At 43.3% G+C, this 22,309-nt stretch overlaps 1 protein-coding gene across 4 annotated transcripts in view; it reads right to left on the reverse strand.

The window, feature by feature from the left end:
* Nucleotides 1-22,309, reverse strand: part of LOC118390553 (bifunctional heparan sulfate N-deacetylase/N-sulfotransferase 1-like) — a 107,768-nt gene that overhangs the window by 25,843 nt on the left and 59,616 nt on the right. For all 4 annotated transcript variants that reach the window (XM_052457439.1, XM_052457440.1, XM_052457438.1 and 1 more), the window contains 2 exons: nucleotides 8,610-9,598; nucleotides 3,621-4,106 (listed from right to left, as the gene is read on the reverse strand). In XM_052457439.1, the coding sequence (XP_052313399.1) occupies nucleotides 3,621-4,106; nucleotides 8,610-9,164 (1,041 nt within the window). In that variant the 5' untranslated portion in view covers nucleotides 9,165-9,598. The remainder of the gene's footprint in view (nucleotides 1-3,620; nucleotides 4,107-8,609; nucleotides 9,599-22,309) is intronic.

A 22,309-nucleotide genomic window follows, 5' to 3' on the forward strand; every position in this document is an offset into this window, starting at 1 on the left:
GGAATTTATCTTTCTCGCAATAGAATAGGTCAACTTTTGGACTACGGGGGATAGTAGATTGACATAGGCTAGTTCTTTTGCTGTTCGTTAGGCCTACTCATCTTGTTGGCTAACAAAAAGTAAATGTGGACAGTTCTAACATCTTCAATTAATTCAATAAGGTTGAGCGCAGTTGCGTTCCCGATGTGTCTGTCTTCACTTGTAGTCTACTTCGGAGCTGAGATGCCTGTGAGAAGGACCCGATCACGTGACATTGGCTAATAATAATTGCGATATCTGAGAGAGCCATGTGAGTGAAAGGTTTTTCGGGGCAAGGCGATTGGCAGCCGGGAGAATGGAATTTTAATTATTATATTCAGACCAAGAGCACAATGGCCGCAAAAGGCATGGATGTTTTTAAGGGGCATTACGGCTACACGAGGGGGATGCCTCAGGGAAATTTGAGGCATAATCAAGTGCTTGTCAAATTGTGAATGAGAGACTGATGAAGTGTGTGCAGCCTGTGCAAGAAAAGCAGAGCTCATGCCTTTTAGGGAAGGTTTTTTTCGAATGACCATTGTAGACGCATCACACAGCCTTAGAATGAATAAAAAAAAATCTAAACATATAGCCCAATGTTTGTATGACAACTAAAGTTGCATAAGTAATTCAATATAAAGCATAGAGGAGGACCTGTTTCTTCGTTAACCGCTGAAGAGAATAGCCACATGCTCGCACTTCCTCAGATATCGTTCAGAGAAAATATCCTTTCCATTTTATTCCGCTATGTTGAATTGTATTCTTCAAACTACAAAATAATATAAAATAATGCCACGGAATTCTAAGCAAATCTTGTCTGCTAAATTAGCTAGTGTAGCCAACAGCCATGGCTCAGATCAGGGCCTACCATAAGGACACTCATAGTAAGGTATTATGTTCATCTGAAATAACTACATTTTCTTCATATCATATTTCTTTGGACCGGTCTAAAATAAATAACGGATTTACTGTGATGGCGTAGGCTACATTAATTGGATTTACTAGACGTTTTCAAAATGTAGATGTTCCAAAAGTCTTCATCGGTGGCTTGAAGGCTACGTATGCATGGAAGAAAGGAGATGCTACAGCTGTTGATGTTAATTAACGGTCAATTACCGTGAGACCGGCAGCTATTTGCTTGACAATCACCGGTCGATTCAATTTCCTGACAGCCACAGCCCTAGATAACATAAAATCGGTCTAATTAATAAGGATATTTGTACAGAAGAAAAAGGTCTACGAGACAGATCATGCTCTCCATCCGATCCCATAACCTCCACTGCATACAGGGAGGCCCGTATTATCCTGCTTGCTCTGGAGTCCAGATAAGTGAGAAGGTGACATGATATCCCTAGTTGATATTGACTGCTAACATGAATGACTTTTCAACAACAAAAAAAGAATATGCAGGTGTAAAAGCAATCTATTTCTGTATCTTCCATTTTGAAAATGCATGACCATTTATGGCTACAATGACAGGTTACAGTGCATTTGGAAAGTATTCAGACCACTTGATGTTTACAGCCTTATTCCAAAATGGATTCAATCTTTCTTTCCCCCTCATCAATCTACACACAATACCCCATAATGACAACGTGAAAACAGGTTTGGACATTTTTACAAATATATATATATAAAATTAAAATAAATGGAAATATGACAAGTATTCAGACCCTTTACTCAGTACTTTGTTGAAGCACAGTTGGAAGCAATTACAGTCTCGAGTCTTCTGTATGATGCTTCAAGCTTGGCACAAGCTCTGCAGATCATCTCTGCAGATCCTCTCAAGCTCTGTCAGGTTGGATGGGGAGCATTGCTGCACAGCTACTTTTGAGGTCTCTCCAGAGATGTTCGATCGAGTTCAAGTCCGGGCTCTGGCTGGTCCACTCAAGGACATTCAGAGACTTGTCCCGAAGCCACTCCCGCACGTTGTCTTGGCTGTGTTCTTAGAGTCGTTGTCCTGTTGGAAGGTGAACCTTTTCCCCAGTCTGAGGTCCTGAGCGTTCTGGAGCAGGTTTTCTTCAAGGATCACTCCGTTCATCTTTGCCTCAATCCGGAGTCTCCCAGTCCCTGCCGCTGAAAAACATCTCCACCGCATGATGCTGCCACCACTATGCTTCACCGTAGGGATGGTGCCAGGTTTCCTCCAGACGTGACACGTCGCATTCTGAGAGTCCTTTAGGTGCCTTTTGACAAACTCAAAGTGGGCGGTCATGTGCCTTTTACGGAGGAGTGGCTTCCATCTAGTCACTCTACTATAAAGGCCTGATTGGTGGAGTGGCGCAGAGATTGTTGTCCTTCTGGAAGGTTCTACCATTTCCACAGAGGAACTCTAGAACTCTTTCAGAGTGACCATCAGGTTTTTGGTCACCTCCCTGACCAAGGACCTTCTCTCCCGATCGCTCAGTTTGGCCAGGCAGCCAGCTCTAGGAAGAGTCTTGGTGGTTCCAAACTTCTTCCATTTAATAATGGAGGCCACAGTGTTCTTGGGGACCTTCCCCAGTTCTGTGCCTCGATTACAATCCTGTCTCGGAGCTCTACAGACAATTAATTAATTTGACCTCATGGCTTGGTTTTTGCTCTGACATGCACTGTCAACTGTGGGACATTATATAAACAGGTGTGTGCCTTTCCAAATCATGTCCAATCAACTGAATTTACCACATGTGGTAAGTTGTAGAAACATCTCAAGGATGATCAATGGAAACAGGGTGCTCCTAAGCTCAATTTCGAGTCTTATAGCAAAGGGTCTGAATACTTGTGTAAATTAGGTATTTCTGATGTATTTATTTTGAAATCATTTTAGAATAAGGCTGTAACGTAACAAAATGTGGAGGTCTGAAGCGGTCTGAATACTTTCCGAAGGCACTGTACATTTGCGCAGCGATTGTGCGTGCGTGTTCGCCCTGTGCACGCGCATGGGTCGCAAACTTTGAACCACTCCTTTTTGGGGGTCTCGGGTCAAAAAGTTTGAAAACCACTGAGCTAGTGAAGAAGTTGCTGATTTGCTTTACAGGTATAGGATCTGGAGCGGCGTAAAATACAAATTGTAGAGTGAGAGGATTGCCATAAATTAATAGCTCCAAAACCTTTTGGGTGATCAAGGATATGAACCATTACGAACCATTACCATTACCATACTAGAATAGACTTACTGGTCTTTGCATGTCAAAATGTATTGAAATGTATAATTTACATATGAAGCTTGCATTTGGAAATTATATGTATTATTACATAATCAAAATGTGTTGCAGACAAAATAATGAAAAGGGCCGTCTGGTAGCCTCAAACAGAACCATTTGTAATTTCCTGTACAGTTTTTAATAAAAAAAATAAAAAAAACTTGACTTATGACTCGACATGCTCTTAGAATGCACGACTTGGACTCGACTCGACCCATTCTACTTGAGACTCGGACCTTGTGACTTGAGACTCGAACAATAGTGACTTGGTCACACCTCTGGTGATTAGCCTACTTAATGAACTAAATGTAAATAGATACACAGTCATATCACGCACAGAAACACACTGCCATGAGTAAACACACTTCACAAACAAAACCCCCCTTTACAAAGACCAGTAAGTACACTGCGGATGCTTACCTTGACGTCTGAAACCTTCATGCGGGTGCCCTCCTTGCCCACGAAGATGTCATCGATGTCCACCAGCAGGTAGCGATCTAGAGCCAGAGACAGCCTCTTGCCCGTCAGGAAGGCCACAGCGTCCACAAACACCAGCTTGTGCAGCCAGAAGTTGAGGTTGTTGCCGAAGAGCACCCGCTGGATGCCGTCGTGGAGCCCCAGGTCCTGGACCACAGAAGCATGGAGGGGGGCGCCCACCCCCACCCCGGACGGGCCCAGGTCAGCCACCCGGGTCCTGGCTAGGAGAACAGGCTCGTAGGTGGAGTGGTTGGACTGGAAGACGGTCCAGTCGTCCCCGGGTAGGGGGCCTCGCTCCACCTCCCGGGCCTTAGTGATGAGGAGCAGGGGGGACTTGGGGTTGACGCTGCAGTCCCTCAGGCCCAGGTTGGAATGGAGGAAGAGAGGGAAGCCCTTCAACTGGGCACTGAGCAGGCTGTTCTCATTGGCCTGGGAGAGAAGAGAGGGGAGAGATGGAGCCAGGTCACAGCGGGCATTTCAGTTTACAGTTTCCTCCACAACTCGGTGGCCTCAAATTCTCTTCCAATGCTGAAAACATTGACCAAAAGAGTTACGGGCTTTGGCCATGTGTGGGTTGCGCAAATCTCTGTTTGTGTGAATTTGTGCAGGAGCGAAAGAAAAATGCAGGTGAAACCTCTGCCCCTTATTTGTTCATTTACATTCTGAGCAGGAGCCCCATAAAGCTTGTATCGATTGGTGATAAACAGCATTTGGTAATTCGACACAATCAGAGTCAACAGCCATAGCCGGTCCGAATCTACCAGACTCACATCCAAACCAAACTAGCAAATCATTCAGTGGCTTAGCAGATGCTGCTCTATTCTCAAGAGCCACTGGCAATATCTGACTTTGGAAAATAGGATTTACTATCCATCTATCTGGCTGGATATTGACTTAAGGAATTCAACACCATGCAATATATATGCCTGTAGCCACCCTTTACACAAGAGCCCCTCAGTCAGATGCAGAGACTTGGGTGGTTATCAGCTATTAGGCCGAGCTTTCAATGAGTCTTGGCCAGTGCTGGAAAAAGTACCCAAATTGTCAGTACTAAAGTACAGACACCTCGTAAAAAAAACAAGTAAAAAAAAAAAAAATACTTTGAAGTAATACTTTACGACACTGGTCATGGCAACATGGCTACTAGCCCAGGGACACTACGGGGTTGATTGGCCAAACGCCCACAGCAAGAAAAGGGGGCAGTTCTTAATATAGCCTAGCCCTGGGTGAATTATGAGGAGACCGACTCTAGTGCTAGTTCAGGAGGGGAGGATTTATTCCAATTACACAGCAACAACATGGATATAGGATTAAGCTCAAGGACTAATGGGACGACGAGAGGGGCTTAAAGCAGCCTCTATCCCTGCCTGGGTGTAATTAAAAGTGAGGGTGCTGGTTAGCAAATGGCCCGAGCTGGCCTTTCAGGTTGTGAAAACCCTGCTCTAGTGCTTGGACTAGACCCTGTCTGTCAGCTCTGGGACAAGGCGGGGCGAGGCCACTTAGCCCCAGTGTTGTGGTACTAACAGGAGGGGGTTTACTTCAGACCCAACCAAGGGGAATTAGGCAGGCCAATTTACTGTAGCAGCCAAGCAGCTGAGTGAGTCCCACTCCCACCCCTGGTGAATTTGCTGAGCCATGTTCCAGCAGGGCCATTATCAGCTAAGCTTCGGGCCTATGGTCGATGAGCCATGACAGGACCACTGCACTAGAGGAACGGCAGGGTAGCAACCAACCACAGGCAGAGACTCTGTTGATAGACCTGTGAGTGTGTGTGTGTGTACTGTATTATACTGTACGCACTGAACACAGAGGTAGACTTCCAGGTTAGACGACACCCTCAAGGCGGAACCTGCCCGCCTTTTACACAGTCGGGAGTCATTTAAAATCAACGAGCACACATTTCATTCAGACACTTTTATTGCAAACCACTAAATTCCCCCTCGGCTTCAGGGCGGACCGGAGAATTCTGCTGTCTCGCAGCTCACGGTCCACTTTTCTACTCATCCGACTATGTACTCACACAAACCAGTGTGTCCACTTTCTCTGACCTGACCTCCAACAATGCCTGCCTATCCCAGACTATGAGAGGATGCTTAGTGGTTAGGAGGACCTCTTCTCGTCTATATGGTGATTGTAGCCTGAAGCAGAAAGAGGGCCAGTGATCAAGTCAGGGTGAGGAGATTTTGAGTGGAGGCATGGTGATAAATCTGATTACTTTTTTTCAGCATGATGAACCAGGGATCAGATTGAACACAGAAAAGGTCTGACACAATCAGCACAAGTGCTCCTGCCCGGCGAATCAGTATAATTTCTATAGCGCTTCTTAGGACGCATTGTTTCTTTACACAGCTGGTTAAAGATACTTGAGATAGGTGTACATTGCTTAACAATCTTACCAGGCTGCAATCAGTGACTGGCTCTCACTTTAAACAACCCTATGATCCCCACTCCGTAGTCCACACAGTACTAACCTTAAACACTAGGCCAATGGCGCCTCCTTTGAACATCAACATTCTGCCAGTCAAATTAATAGATTTCATATATGCGATCGCAAAAATATTCATTTTGGTTGTGTTTATGAAGGTCTTCGCTATCAGGAAGAAAAAAAAACAATTTCATGAAGAACATAAATTGCATTTATTTGTTTATGTTACCCTAAAAACAAAAAAACAACACTAAAACCACGGCAGTTCAAGAGTTAAATCCATCACAAAAAAATATATTAAAATTTACTTAAGAAACATTATAGAAATAAGAAAAAGTACTTCAAAATAACATATTTTAATTGTGTTGAGCGATTAACTAACACTTTGGTTATTTTAAAACAACTAATTGAATTCCATATATTTATTCATTTTTTCCTGCGAGTTTCTCTAGAGATAAATCAGAGTAAGCCCGAACTGTGTGATGTAGTTGGGAGTTGTAGTTTCCAACAGGTCAATATTTGATATAGTTTAGTGCAGAAAACATAGTAATTAACTACAATGACCACGCCTACTTGTCCGGTCTGAGAAAATACACAGAAAAACGTGTGATCGAGAGGTATAGAGAGCAGTTTCTTCGTGAAGTACAGTGCCTTCAGAAAGTATTCACACCCCCTGACTTTTTCCACATTGTTGTGTTACAAAGTGGGATTAACATTTTTTTTAATGGTAATTTGTTGTCAATGATCTACACAAAATAATCTGTAATGTCAAAGTGTAAGAAAAACTAATCTGTAAGACATTTATGGAAAAAAAATACTAACATATCTTGATTATATAAGTATTCAACCCCCTGAGTCAATACATGTAAGAATCACCTTTGGCAGCAATTACAGCGGAGTCTTTCTGGGTAAGTCTCTAAGAGCTTTGCACACCTGGATCGTACAATATTTGCACATTATTATTACAATTCTTCAAAGCTCTGCCAAGTCTGTATAGCAATGACCAGCAACTGTCATTTGCAAGACTTGCCATTTATATAAGCCTATTTAAGTTAGAACTGTAACTAGGCCACTCTGGAATATTCAAGGTCTTGCTGGTAAGCAACTCCCGTATATATTTGGTCTTGTGTTTCATGTTATTGTACTGCTGAAAGGTGAATATGTCTCCCAGTGTCTGTTGGAAGGCAGTTTTCCTCTAGGATTTTGCCTGTGCTAAACTCTATTCCGTTTCTTTTTATCATAGAAAAAACTCCCTAGTTCTTGCCGATGATTAGCATACCCATAACATGATGCAGCCCCTACCGTGCTTGAAAATATGAAGAGTGGTACCCAGTGATCTGTCATTTAGGTTAGTATTGTGGAGTAACTACAATGTTGTTGATCCATCCTCAGTTTTCTATCACAGCCATTAAAACTAAATCTAGAATCGGCTTCCTATTTCGCAATAAAGCCTCCTTCACTCATGCTGCAAAACATACCCTCATAAAACTGACTATCCTACCGATCCTTGACTTCAGCGATGTCATGTACAAAATAGCCTCCAACACTACTCAGCAAATTGGATGCAGTCTATTATAGTGCCATCCGTTTTGTCACCAAAGCCCCATATACTACCCACCACTGCGACCTGTATGCTCTCGTTGGCTGGTGCTTACTACATATTCGTCACCAAACCAACTGACTCCAGGTCAAGTCGATGCTAGGTAAAGCCCCGCCTTATCTCCGCTCACTGGTCACCATAGCAGCACCCACCCGTAGCACGCGCTTCAGCAGGTATATTTCACTGGTCATTCCCAAAGCCAACACTTACTTTGGTCACCTTTCCTTCCAGTTCTCTGTTGCCAATGACTGGAACAAATTGAAAATATCACTGAAGCAGGAGTCCTTTATCTCCCTAACTTTAAGCATCAGCTGTCAGAGCAGCTCACCGATCACTGTACTTGTACACAGCCAATATGTACACAGCCAATATATGCACTCTCATCTACCTCATCCCCATATTGTTGCTTATCCTCCTGCTCTTTTGCACCCCAGTATCTCTACTTGCACATCATGATCTGCACATCTATCACTCCAGTGTTAATGCTAACTTGTAATTATTTCTTATTATTGCCTTACCTCCAGAATATTCTAGATTTTTCTATTGCGTTATTGACTGTACATTTGTTTGTGTGTAACTCTGTGTTGTTGTTTATTCACACTGCTCTGCTTCATCTTGGCCTGGTCGCAGTTGTAAAACGAGAACTTGTTCTCAACTGGTCTAACTGGCTAAATAAAGGTGAAATAAGAAAAATAAAAATAAGGGGGGAAATAAAATGACATGTCCAATTTAACGATAAGAGAAATTATGTTTGTGATATTAAGATTCTAACAACGACAGTCTGTTAAATGCACTTATTTAGGAACCGTGAAGGGGGGAGGGGCATTCATTAAAATGGCAGAGTAATTCAAAAAGTCAATTTGTTTTGAGTCACTATGAAGCTCATTACCACCCACACAGTACTGACCTTAAAGAAGCCTATGATGCCCACGCCGTACTCCACACAGTACTTGTCCAGCAGATCTCTGTTCCAGGCGTCCAGGTTGACGTACTTCAGGACGTTCTCGTAGATGACCAGCGTGAAACGGCCTCGGTCCTTGTCTGTCAGGGTGGGCATGTCCCCCTTCCCCGGGGCGATCTCGGTCCGGTAGCGGAAACGGCCGGACTCTAGGATTGCCACAATGTCCTGGCCCAACTGGGAGTACAGACTCTCCACAAACACCAGCACCACAGGGTCGGTGCGTGACGCGTCTGAGGGCCTGGCCGTGCGTGGAGGGAGAGCTCGGGAGGAGGTGGAGGGCGTGGTGGCCCGAGGGTCGTCCCAGTCGGCAGTGCCCTCCTCTGGCCCTCCTACGCCCCCCGCAGCAGGCTCCAGCTCCCGCTTGACTCCGTAGAGGAAGTAGGCGGAGACCAGAACGCTGACCATGCAGAAGAGGAAGAGGAGCAGCAGGCTGGTCTGGAGAGTGAGGGAGTGAGATTGACGGAAGAGCCGCCGGAGGCGACCGCATGACTGTAGCAACATCACCCTGCGCAGAATCAGTCACAGAGTTGAGGTGAAAGCAATCGGAATGCAGCAGTTGCTTCAGAGGTGGCAGAGAATCTTCTTCCAAAATACAATAGGCCCCTTCAAGTCACATACTCTCATGTCACCATTGCAGAGGGGTGGTGGGAGCAACATGGGCAGGGGACACCATCAGGGTGGGTGGGTGGCTCGCTGGCAGAAGGGATGTGTGCCTTTCCTCCATCCACCAGCCCAGGTCCCCTGCCCTCCCCACCCCCCCCCCCCCACCCCCACCCCGAGCTCCAACTGCTCACACTAAGTCTTTAGGCTTTCCGCAGCACTGACAGAGGGGCGAAGGTGGCGACGGGGTAAAGATGGTTCTCTGGGGTCAGATGGGTTGTCCAGCAAGGTGCTGCTCTTCCAGCAGTTCATCCCCAAAACATTCTCCTGGAGACCTGGAAGGCAAAGACAAACATACACACAGTTGAGAATAGGACTGTTCAGTGTTCCAGTTCTCTCCACCTTTTACTGAGCTCACCCTCCATCCCACTCTGCATTTCTTTATTGCATCTTTAATTCATTCTTTTTTTTAAATGTTGTTTAATGACATCCATTTTGAATAAACTAAAAGTCTCTCCTAAGCTTAGGCCACACTGATCAAAATGTGTTGGAATTGTGCCCGTGTTTACCTGATTGCTCAAGGAAAGTGTTCAACATGCTCCCAGGGACATCAACAAGCTAATATCAGATCCCTTAGAGTGGTGGTTCCCAAACTTTTTATAGTCCCGTACCCCTTCAAAAACATTCAACCTCCAGCTGTACCCCCTCTAGCACCAGGGTTAGCGCACTCTCAAATGTTGTTTTTTGCCATCATTGTAAGCCTGCCACACACACACACACACACACACACACACACACACACACACACACACACACACACACACAATATATTTATTAAACATAAGTATGAGTTTGTCACAACACGGCTGATGGGAAGTGAAAGAGAGCTCTTATAGGACAAGGGCACAAATAATAAATCAATAGTTTTGATTTATTTTGCACTTTTCATACAAAACTTTATTTGTTCATCAAATTGTGAACAACTCACCACATGTTAATGAGAAGGGTGTGCTTGAAACACACAATTGGGTTGGGTTGCAATGTTGGGTTGTATTGGAGTCTTAGAATCATTTCCCACACACAGTCTGTGCCTGTATTTAGATTTCATGGTAGTGAGGGCCAAGACTCCACTCTCACATAGGTACGTGGTTGCAAAGGGCATCAGTGTCTTAACAGTGCGATTTGCCAAGGCAGGATACTCTGAGCGCAGCCCAATCCAGAAATCTGGCAGTGGCATCTGATTAAATTCAATTTCAGAACCATTTGTTGCAATTTCGATGAGGCTCTCTTGTTCAGATATCGGTAAGTGGACTGGAGGCAGGGAATGAAAGGGATAATGAATCCAGTTGTTTGTGTCGTCCGTTTTGGGAAAGTAACCGAGTAATTGCGCACCCATCTCACTCAGGTGCTTCACTACATCACATTTGACGTTGTCCTTAAGCTCGAGTTCATTTGCACACTAAAAATCATACAATGATGGAAAGACCTGTGTTGTTGTCCTTGTTAATGCAGACAAAAAAAAGAAAGAAAAGAGTTTCAACTCCTTTAATCGTAGCCTCAATTTTATCCCGCACATTGAATAAAGTTGCAGAGAATCACGGTAATCCTAGAATCAAATCATTCAGGCGAGAAAAAACATCTCCCAGAAAGGCCAGTCGTGTGAGAAACTGGTAATCATGCAAGCGGTCAGACAAGTGAAAGTTATAGTCATTAAAAGAGAACTTTAAGCTCGTCTTTCAATTAAAAAAATGGTCAATACTTTGCCCCTTGATAACCAGCGCACCTATATGTTGTAAAAGCGTTAAATGGTCACTGCCCATATCATTGCATAGTGCTGCAAATACACGAGAGTTCAGGGGCCTTGCTTTAACAAAGTTAATCATTTTCACTGTAGTGTCCAAAACGTCTTTCAAGTAGTCAGGCATTCCTTTTGCAGCAAAAGCCTCTCGGTGATGCTGTAGTACAGTACACATAAACACATCTTGACCACCAAAGTCCATTTGAAGTCACAAAGATGTCCAGGGACTTTAAAAATATCCTCTCCTGTTGTCCTGGTTTCCAGAAGAGGATGTCCTCCTTAACTGACCCCCATAAACGTAACGGACATATACCAGGCCCTGGTCTGTTGACTCATCCAGCTGTAACGCATATAATTCACAGGCTTCTATGTAAAGCAGTAATTGTTTCAAAACATCTCCTGCCATGTCACTGATGCCTTTTCCTCCAGCATTGTCCCAGCTATATCCGCGGCAGTCCTTCACAATCGCATGGGACTTGCCTGTCCTAGCCACTCGGTAGCTCACCATATAAGATTCTTCTAGCCCCTTCTTATTCATGGTATCTGTTGCTGTTATACGTCTTACTACTCAAAAGTCGTCTTAATTCTCTCTCAAAAAACTCGAGGCTTATTTTTCAAAATGGCATGAGTTGTTTCTAAATGTCTGCGCAAGAGTAAAGGTTTCATTGAGTTGTGAGATAGTACTCCTGCACTTAACACACTGTGGGCTGTGGAAAGGCACTACTCCCAATATCAGTGAACCCCAAAATCATCATAGTTTCACCTCTTCGATGGTCCAACGTCCCCGTCTGTTGGTTGCTTTCCCGTGTAAATGGGGCAGTAGCTCTTCAGCTGCATCAAATTCACAACTGTCCGTATCCATGCTAGCTGGGCTAACAACATATGTAGAAGTACTGATGCTAGCATTGGATGTGCTCGTGGAAGCAGAACAACTTGTGTCGTCAACAGGTGCAGGTTTAGTACTGCTGGTAGAAGTGGTACTGGTATGTGTCTATGCATGTGGGCCTTACTTTAAAAAATGTTTATCAATTTACGAGCAAACAGAATGAGCAGCAGCTACGTTTGGCTGCATTCGGACCATTAGTGGAATTCCCGCGAGAGAGTAACGGTTAATGTGATTGGATGTTCATTATTTGACTAGGCTACCTGTATTTGACATTGTGTTATTTCGCTGAACACTAGATAGTTTAATTTTATTTTTGGCAGTGAAACAAGGCTATTCAGGCGAGAAAAAAACCTCACCCAAATGTGTAGCCCCGTTTGAAAACAAACAGAACTTTTGTGTTTTTTTGAATGTGAATCACATTTTTATACCCCAGACGGCATTGTGCGTGGGGGATTCTAGGGGATACCTGCCCTAGAAAGAGGCGCATTCCAACACGTACAGTAAGGTGATGATTCTGACTGGTGCTGCCCCATCATTTTTTTCATACCGTTTGACAAAGAGAAATGTATAATGGGTTTTTAAAAAGGAGAGCAGAAGACCCAGTCAGTGAATTAATGTGCTGATGTCACGAGATCCCGGCGTTCAGGCATTCCTCTCAGAGAATACCAAGAGGATCTGGGACAGGCCAATTCTGGATTACAGGGTAATGACAGCCGCTGGAATTGATTAGCAGGGGCTTTCACAAAATGATCCCTGCGCTCTTCAATTCACTTCAAAAAGGAACTTTTTTTCCCATCCGTAAAGTCAAAAACTAAAAACTTTAAGAAGCGAGTGTGGTACAAGTAAAAGAGAGGGGGTGGAGCAGAATATGAATGACCTCTAGTCTCTAGAAGCCTGCATCATTGCCAGGATGGACAGCCCCGTCCGCAATGTCTCCATCATGTCTCCGGAAACCAAGCACCCATCCAGGGTCATGTCATTGTATCATTTCAGCTGGAAATGTTTCAACGAGCCTAATCTGTTACGACATTCCGGTTTCAAATGAACCCCCAAAAAGGTCGAGCGAGTCTGTAGTGAAGCTAACAAACACAGATCTGAAAAACAGAACTTCTATTTACCCACCCCCAAAAATTCAAACACACAAAAACTAGTACATTTAACCTGCCTGGGCATGTTCTATAGGGTTGCTTGTTTAGAATGGCCGCACCTCATTTTTTTTTTGTCTTCCTCTACAAAGCAACAATTTTCAGAGGACAAATACACAAGCTTAAAACGAGAGCTTGTTCAAACTTTGGAAAGGGCTGAGGTGACAGGGGAGAAAACAAGATCCAGCGTGCCTGAGGTGAGATCCAGCCAGTCACCACAGATCCATTAATATATGGAAGGTGGGAGGGCGCATGGGAAAAGAGCATTGAACAAAGAATCAAAGCCTGGCAGGGGTTACGGGGATAAAAATGCATGAATAGCAAAGCAAAGCAAGAGCACAAAAAGTACATTTATAAAGATGAACACAGGCAAGGCCATGGAGAGGATAGGAGAGGAGGGCCAGGGAGAAAGCCATTTCATCACTTCAAAAGGGTGCTGGGAGCAGAGCATGTGAAAGACGCCCGAGTCGCCCTCCCTTCGGTGTGAGACGCAGCTGTTCGTGTTCGAGTCCGTTAAGCAGGATCCAATATCCCCATCGGAAAGTTTAGGGGCTAGTTTCAGGAAGCAACAAAGCAAGAGTAAATTCCAGAAGGGGTTCTAAGGATGACGTGCAGGCATTTGAGCCCTTTTTTTTTTTTTTTTTTTTTACCCCACTCCCTACCCCCTCCCCAGCCCCCACACCCAGAGTCTAAGCTCCAACCACAATACCTGTCACTTGGCTCCCATTGTGGCCCGAGAGAGTGACGTGAAGGTCTGTCACCATGTCATCTGGACCAGGATTTTTTTTTAAAGGGACAGGGGCTCTGCTATTCATACACAAGTTATTTAATATGCACCAGGCAGACGCCGCGACGGGAGTAGCCAACCCTTTTAAAATGTGTAAAGGATTATGAAAACCTCAGTATGATTCAGATGACACAATGCATTTGTCAAGTGAAACAAAAATGGGATACACCCCCCAAAAACAAAAAAAAATACATGGGAGTGCAACAGCTGCTCCTTCATAGACAGCAGGTTCTACTGTAGGACGGGTCTGGGCTACACAAGGTAGCTATAGCTAAAGCGCGTATAAAAAAAATGGAAAAGTATAAACGTAGAGCTGGGCGATATGGACAAAAATCCATATGGTGATAAATTGCCCGAATTCACGCGATAAATAAAAATATAAAAGTTTATAACAATCACCCGTATTAGCGAACTTATTTCACTTCAAAATGTCACATTTCACTAGCGCAGGCGACTTATCGTAATGATCGATACCAGCAAAATCCTGCAATGAAATACGTTGGTTTTTTGTTGTCACATGCGCCGAATACAATAGGAGTTGAAACGCTTATTTACAAGCCCTTAACCAACAATGCAGGTAAGAAAAATAAGTGTTAAGTAAAAAAAAATTGACGGGTAAAAGAATGACAAATAAGAGTAAGAAATAATTAAAGAGCAGCAGTGAAATAACAATAGCGAAGCTATATCCAGGGGGTACCGGTACACAGTCAATGTGCGGGGCACCAGTTAGTCGAGTCGCTCTGGATAAGAGCGTCTGCTAAATTACTTAAATGTAAATGTAATATGTACATGTAGGTAGAGTCAAAGTTACTAAGCATAGATAATAAACAGAGTAGCAGCAGTGTAAAAAAAAAAAAAGGGGGGCGCAATGCTAATAGTCTGGGTAGCCATTTGATTAGCTGTTCAGGAGTCTTATGTAGAAGCTGTTAAGAAACCTTTTGGACATAGACTTGGCACTCAGGTACCGCTTGCTGTGCGGTAGCAGAGAAAACAGTCTATGACTAGGGGGGCTGGAGACTGACAACTTTTAGGGCCTTCCTTTAACACCGTATAGAGGCCTTGGATGGCAGAAAGCTTGGCACCAGTGATGTACTGGGCCGTACGCACTACCCTCTGTAGTGCCTTGCGGTCGGAGGCCAAGCAGTTACCATACCAGGCAGTGATGCAACCAGTCAGGATGCTTTCGATGGTGCAGCTGTAGAGAACTTTTTGAAGATCTGAGGACCCATGACAAATCTTTTCAGTCTCCTGAGGGGGGAATAGGCTTTGTCGTGTCTTGGTGCGTTTGGACCATGATAGTTTGTTGGCGATGTGGACACCAAGGAACTTGAAGCTCTCAACCTGATCCACTACAGCCCTGTTGATGAGAATGGGGGGCGTGCTTGGTCCTCCTTTTCCTGTAGTCAACAATGATCACGTTGAGGGAGAGGTTGTCCTGGCAACACACGGCCAATAAGTGATTGGTATGGTCGGTTTATTGTCCCAGCTCTAGGATAAGGTTTGAATATCTGTGTCGTCTTGTTCTCTGGCAGTAGAGATACAGTGCCTTCAGAAAGTATTTCGCACCCCTTGACTTATTCCACATTTTGTTGTGATAAAGCCTGAATTAAACAGATTGAATAGATTCTCTCAACCATAATGACAGTGAAAACATGTTCTTAGAAATGTATTGAAAATGACATACAGAAATATCTCATTTACATAAGTATTCACACCCTATGTGTCAATACTTTGTAAAAGCTATTTTTTTAATATTTTTATTCTGTACAAGCTTCCTTCTTTTCACTCTGTCAATTAGGTTAGTATTGCAGAGTAATGATTCATCCTCAGTTTTCTCCTATCACAGCCATTAAAACACTATATATATGGTTTTTCTTAAGCCACCATTGGCCTCATGGTGAAATCTCAGAGTGGTTTCCTTCCTCGCTGGAAACGGAGTTAGGAAGGACAACTGTATCTTTGTAGTGACTGGGTGTATTGATACATTATCCAAAGTGTAATTAAAAACTTCACCATGCTCAAAGTGATATTCAATGTCTGCTTTTTATTTTTTTCTTTACCAATAGGTGCCCTTCTTTGGGAGGAACTGGAAAACCTCCCTGGTCTTTGTGGTTGAATCTGTGTTTGAAAATCACTGCTCAACTGAGGGACCTTGCAGATAATTGTATGTGTTGGGTACAGAGATCATGTTCAAAACACTATTATTGGACACAGTGAGTCCATGCAACTTATTGTTACTTGTTAAGCACAGTTTTACTACTGAACTTATTTCGGCTTTCCATACAAAAGGGCTTGAAGAGAGTCAATAAGCTTTTATTTTTGAATTCATAGGTAAAAATTAGAGGTCGACCGATTATGAGTTTAACGCCGATACCGATTATTGGAGGACCCCCAAAAAAAGCAGATGCCGATTTAAATAAAAAAAATACAATTTGTAATAATGACAATTACAACAATACTGAATGAACACTTATTTTAACTTAATATAATACATCAACAAAATCAATTTAGCCTCAAATAAATGTTCAATTTGGTTTAAATAATGCAAAAACAAAGTGTTGGAGAAGAAAGTAAGAGTGCAATATGTGCTATGTAAGAAAGATAACGTTTCAGTTCCTTGCTCAGAACATGAGAACATATGAAAGCTGGTGGTTCCTTTTAACAATATTCCCAGGTAAGAAGTTTTACGTTGAAGTTATTATAGGAATTATAGGACTATTTCCCTCTATACTATTTGTATTTCATTAACCTTTGACTATTGGATGTTCTTATAGACACTTTAGTATTGCCAGGGTAACAGTATAGCTTCCGTCCCTCTCCTCGCTCCTCCCTGGGCTCGAACCAGCAACACAACAACAATTAGCGCGCGCTAACTAGCTAGCCATTTCACTTCGGTTGCACGAGCCTCATCTCGGGAGTTGATAGGTTTGAAGTCATAAACAGTGCAATGCTTGACGCACAACGAAGAGCTGCTGGCAAAGCGCACGAAAGTGCTGTTTGAATGAATGTTTACGCGCCTGCTTCTGCCTACCACCGCTCAGTCAGATACTTAGATACTTGTATGCTCAGTCAGATTATACGCTAGACACGCTAGATAATATCTAGTAATATCATCAACCATGTGTAGTAAACTAGTGATTATGATTGATTGTTTTTTATAAGATAAGTTTAATGCTAGCTAGCAACTTACCTTGACTTACTGCATTTGCGTAACAGGCAGTCTCCTTGTGGAGTGCAACGAGAGAGAGGCAGGTCGTTATTGCGTTGGACTAGTTAACTGTAAGGTTGCAAGATTGGATCCCCCGAGCTGACAAGGTGAAAATCTGTCGTTCTGCCCCTGAACTAAGCAGTTAACCCACCGTTCCTAGGCCGTAATTGAAAATAAGAATTTCTTCTTAACTGACTTGCCTAGTTAAATAAAGATCTAAAAAATACATTTAAAAAAAATACAAATTAAAAATAAAAAAAACAGCAAATCGGTGTCCAAAAAAAAAACGATTTAATCGGCCCTTCCGATTAATCGGTTGACCTCTAAGTAAAAATGTCTAAAAACATTTGTCCACATCGACATTATGGGGTATTGTGTGTAGGCCAGTCACAAAAAAAGCTACATTTAATCCATTTTAACTTCAGGCTGTAACACAACAACATTTTGAAACAGTCAATGGGGGTGAATACCTTCTTAAGGCACTGTAAGTGACATGAGTCACAGTGCCTGAGGCAAATAGCAGACAAAATAACAGAACTTTCACATCTCCTCCAGATCAATACACCTCGCTTTTCCTTCACATCAATTGTCTCTTCTGAGAAACTGAATACCAGGCTGAAATGACGGCAGATAGTCTTACAAGGCGAGTGACAACGGCTTTCAGGAGTGTTCCTTTTGTTCCATGTACCTGACAAAAAAAAAAACAGGGGAAATGGAAGGGAAAGAGTGGTGTTCCTGGCATTTGAGTCTTATGTGTATCTATAGCGCAGAGAGTCGATCCGAACTTTGAGCAATGATACCTTTAGTAATAATAGCAGGAGCAACGTCAAATGAGCACGAGTAGAGACTGGCTGTCTGCGTCACCAACACACCTCTCACTCCACCAACGCTCACAAATGGCTTTTTGTGTCACAAGTTTCCAAAGCCTCTACAATGACATACCAAAAATGCTGAGATGGTGGGGGGGACAGGACTGTTAGAAATGTGGGAAAATGAGGACCTTGACATTTACCAATAAGTCACCAACTCCCAAGTTCCCAAAGTCCTTTTTTTTCCTTTTCTTCTTGCAGTCAGAGAGTTCTGACAGACGTGAAAAGGAGCTGGGGGCCTCCGGGGAAAAAACACACACACACACACACACACGCACACTAGGAGCATGATCAGTGCTAGCATAGCACACACCCTACCCTCAGGGCATCACATACGTCATGCATCATGTGTTCCTAGAGAGGGACAGCAATACACTCTTAGCTCTCCCCCTGACCCACATACAGTACAAAGGCCCTTACGACACATTAAGGAACAGATGTGGAGAGAACCATTAAGTACGGACTCATGTCCCACCAACTCCAAGAATATCATCTTTAATGTGGCTAATCAAAACGAGGACAAGAAGTTGTATTTTAAAACGTAGGCCGCCTATTTTAATTGTTTGAATGTAATGTCAGGATAACCTCAGGTATGTGAGGAATCTGTATCAACTACCCTTCTTAAAGTAGTTCAAATTGGAACGCCGCTGCACCTAATCAATCGCGTTGTTAGAACGTAATAGACGGTCAGAGATCTTAATGTGCTGGAATTACTGGTCATCCAATTCAACCAATCAATGGGATTTTATTGGAGAATAGAGACTAGAAGAGGGAAGAGGTTAGAATATCAACACATTTAGGAGACGGAGTTCTCCTTGCATACGAGGGGCTGTATGACACAGTGGAATAATTTAAGACAGAAAAAAAAGTTCAAAGATCGAGTCTTCAAAGCCTCTCTGCCTTTTGCTTCATCTTAGTCAAGGCTTCTTCTCAATCCTTTCTTTTTTTATTTTCAAAGCAAATTTGGACAGTGGAGACGGGCTACTGAAATGAAAAAGGTAACGTGAAAAAACAAAGGTGTCGCACCTCAACACTATTAGCGAGCCACTGATTGGAGCGTTAGAGCCAGTAACACTGGAACACTTCCTGTAATGAGCACCGTGGGTAACTGCGCCAGAGGCTTGGGCTACAAGACAATCCCTGGCCGCTGGCCCTGGGTGGCTAGCCTTGCAGGACTGCGTTCTCCTAGTCTCAGGCAGCCCCAACTTCAGATTCACAGCGTGTACCCTGGCCTACTCCCCCTGGGCCCAGTGCCATTTCACAATGACATACATTGTTTGAAGCACATGACGACGGACTGAGAATCCGGTCCTTGCTCAAGCATGAGGGGGTTAGCAGACTTGAGACTAATGCAGGTTTTAATGGGCTTCCCTTCCTGCCTCAACTTTCGTCTCCACTGTACCCCTAAAAAAAAAGAAGAAGTCAGGGTGGATCTAGTCGACACAGGGCAGAGGGAGTGGTTCGGCGGCAGGACGAGGAGCAGCATGTTGTGAGAGACACTTTAGAAAATACCTCTTCAAAAGCAGGATGTGGACACGGATGTTGCTTCCTGTTCCAGAGGTTGTGTTATTGCAGCTCTCGCAATCAATACGTCGCTAAAAGGAAATGAAATAGTGGAGAGCTGGTGTAGAGTGAGGAATGTGCTCATGATGTTAATGCTTGTACTAAAATGCAACTGCCAGCCACTGATTATGTGCAATTAGCCAGGCTCTGTATTCTAAGGCACTGGGATAGTTGCTGCTAATTAGTCTTCGGACTAACTACTATCATCACGTAGGTCTGATTCATTTCCCTGTAAGTTGTGAATGTTTCTGCTTCGGACAAACTACTATCATCACCGAGGTCTGACTCACTTCACTAGAAACTGTGAACGTTTCTGAATCATCACAGCGTTGGACTGTCTGGGTTATGGGTAATAAGACCGTGGCTTAGGTTTACAGATGGACCAGCTTAACTACGATGGGTTAGGAACCAAACGGGTTGCTACGGCTAAACACGACCCAGGTGAATAGCCATTGCAGAGGGACCCATGCTAACTGGACAACATAAGCTGTTACACACAGACCGAATGCATGTTGAGGTCAACGTACATCACAGAGGGAGGGATATGACTTACGAGAGTCTGGAATCCTCCACATGGACCAGAGTTGAGATATTCGGCATACCATAGAAGTCTCACACGAGTGAGGAATTTTTCTGCCAACACATACACGAAGAACATAAATATTGCTGACTGTGGGGCAGTATCTGTACATATACGGGTTGAAAATGGCAGATTTGGGCACAGATAAACACCTACATTGGACTTACAGTAACATGATATGCATGACGTCAGAGCTCCGGCTCTGCGCTCCACAGCGCTGTAAGGGTTTTTGACTTGACAGCCGGTCTAAAATTCAGCACCTCGCTCATGTTATTTCCCCATTATCCTCAAACTGTTCCCTTTCAATTGCTACCATGGTCATTTACGCATGTGCATTTCATATTTCTTCCGTAACAAATATGACAATTTAGCACAAAAACATATAGGTCAATTCCCACAAGTGTAAAGGGTTAAGTAAATAGGGGGAGGACATAATCGATGTGAAAACGAGGCCGAAAAAAAAGGGGGAAAAAAAGCTTTTGGTTGGATCAACTGTTCCAGCTACCACTTCTAAGGAAGAGCACAACCACGTCATCCTTCAGAACGCAGAAGTCAAACTGTGTCCTATATCAGACATCACCACAAAGTCTGCGGTCTCCATATGAATTTGAATTATCTTGTGGAGAGCTGGCAACTGCCACCCGTGAAAACAGACACTGCAAAACTTCAGATGAGATCGTGCAGAGAAATGCGATCAGCCGCTGTAACAAACAGAAGTTAAAAAAAATTTTTTTTTTTTAAATGGTATTAAGAGTGCCAATGCCTTCTGATAGCATCTAAATCTGTTTGACTGAGGAGCCTGAAATCCCAGCGCTGAACTTTTATCTATTGCACAAAGGAATTTCTTAGTTCTGTGCCTCTTAATATGACATGCCATGAATGTAGAGCACCATAATAACTACTAGAGTGTGTCGTCTTTACTATGGTAGGACTGAAAAACTAAATGAAATCCCTAGGTTTTTACACAGTTGTCCTCACTTGCTTATTAATTGGCAATAAAAGTCAGCCACAAACACAACGCTGTTTAACTGCCTTCACGCAGCCATTCATTTAGCGCAGTCACTATTCTTGCTTGCTAAATAGTGCAATTTCTTATTGTTATGCACAGATTCAGGCTGTTCTAAAAAGGTGTACCATGAAATGGCCCATGGAGAAGCAATTTTCAAAACGGACAAGAAAAGCCACTGAATATAAAACCAATATCCATTCAAATGCTGTGAGACACAGAATCATTTGTTTCTCCCCAGGTCATCAGCCACCCAATTGGATATCAATCAATGTGACATTGGGTTGGTCTGGGTCTGAGGCAGGGTTAAAACAAAGCATTAGCAAATCTGAAAAGGCCTAGACCAGCACAATACGGAGAGGGTCAGGGAAGTGTAATCCTAAATATCTAATCCTGTTTATCTAGACGAGAGCAAAATGCGCAAACAAGCGGCAGATGAAGACCGACAGAGCCGAGTCAGTGGCCACAACCTGGTGTCCAACATGGGACACCTGCATAGATGGATCCAAAACATTTCCAGTAAACATAATTCATCAATTTGAACTCTAAAGGATTCAATGGGAACCAGTGAATAACATTTGTTCATTATAAGCCTACAGAGAGAACATACAGTGCCTTCGGAAAGTACTCACAACCCTCGACTTAGTTCCACATTTTGTTGGTGTTGCAGCTTGAATTCAAAATGGATGAAAACATTTTCCCTCACCCATTCTATTTGCACACAATACCCCATAATGACAAAGGGAAAAACATGTTTTTAGACATTTTGGCAAAAGGTTTTGAAAATGAAAATACAACAAAATATCTAATTTACATAAATAGTCACGCCACCGAGTCAATACGTGTTAGAATCACCTTAGGTAGCGATGACAGCTGTGAGTCTTTCTGGGTACGTCTCTAAGAGCTTTGCACACCTGGATTGGGCAATATTTGCACATTATAATTTCAAACAATTCTTCAAGATCTGACAAGTTGGTTTTTGATCATTGCTAGACGAACATTTTCAAGTCTTGGCCATAGGCTTCCAAGCCGATTTAATTCAAAACTGTAACTAGGCCACTCAGAAACATTGCGTGTCCTTTTGATAAGCAGCTCCAGTGTATATTTGGCCTTGTGTTTTAAGTTATTGTCCTGCTGAAAGGTGAATTTGTCTCCCAGTGTCTATTGGAAAGCAGACTGAACCATGTTTTCCTCTAGGATTTTG

The sequence above is a fragment of the Oncorhynchus keta genome, chromosome 11 (assembly GCF_023373465.1).
Source record: "Oncorhynchus keta strain PuntledgeMale-10-30-2019 chromosome 11, Oket_V2, whole genome shotgun sequence".
In the NCBI taxonomy this organism is placed as follows: Eukaryota; Metazoa; Chordata; class Actinopteri; order Salmoniformes; family Salmonidae; genus Oncorhynchus; species Oncorhynchus keta.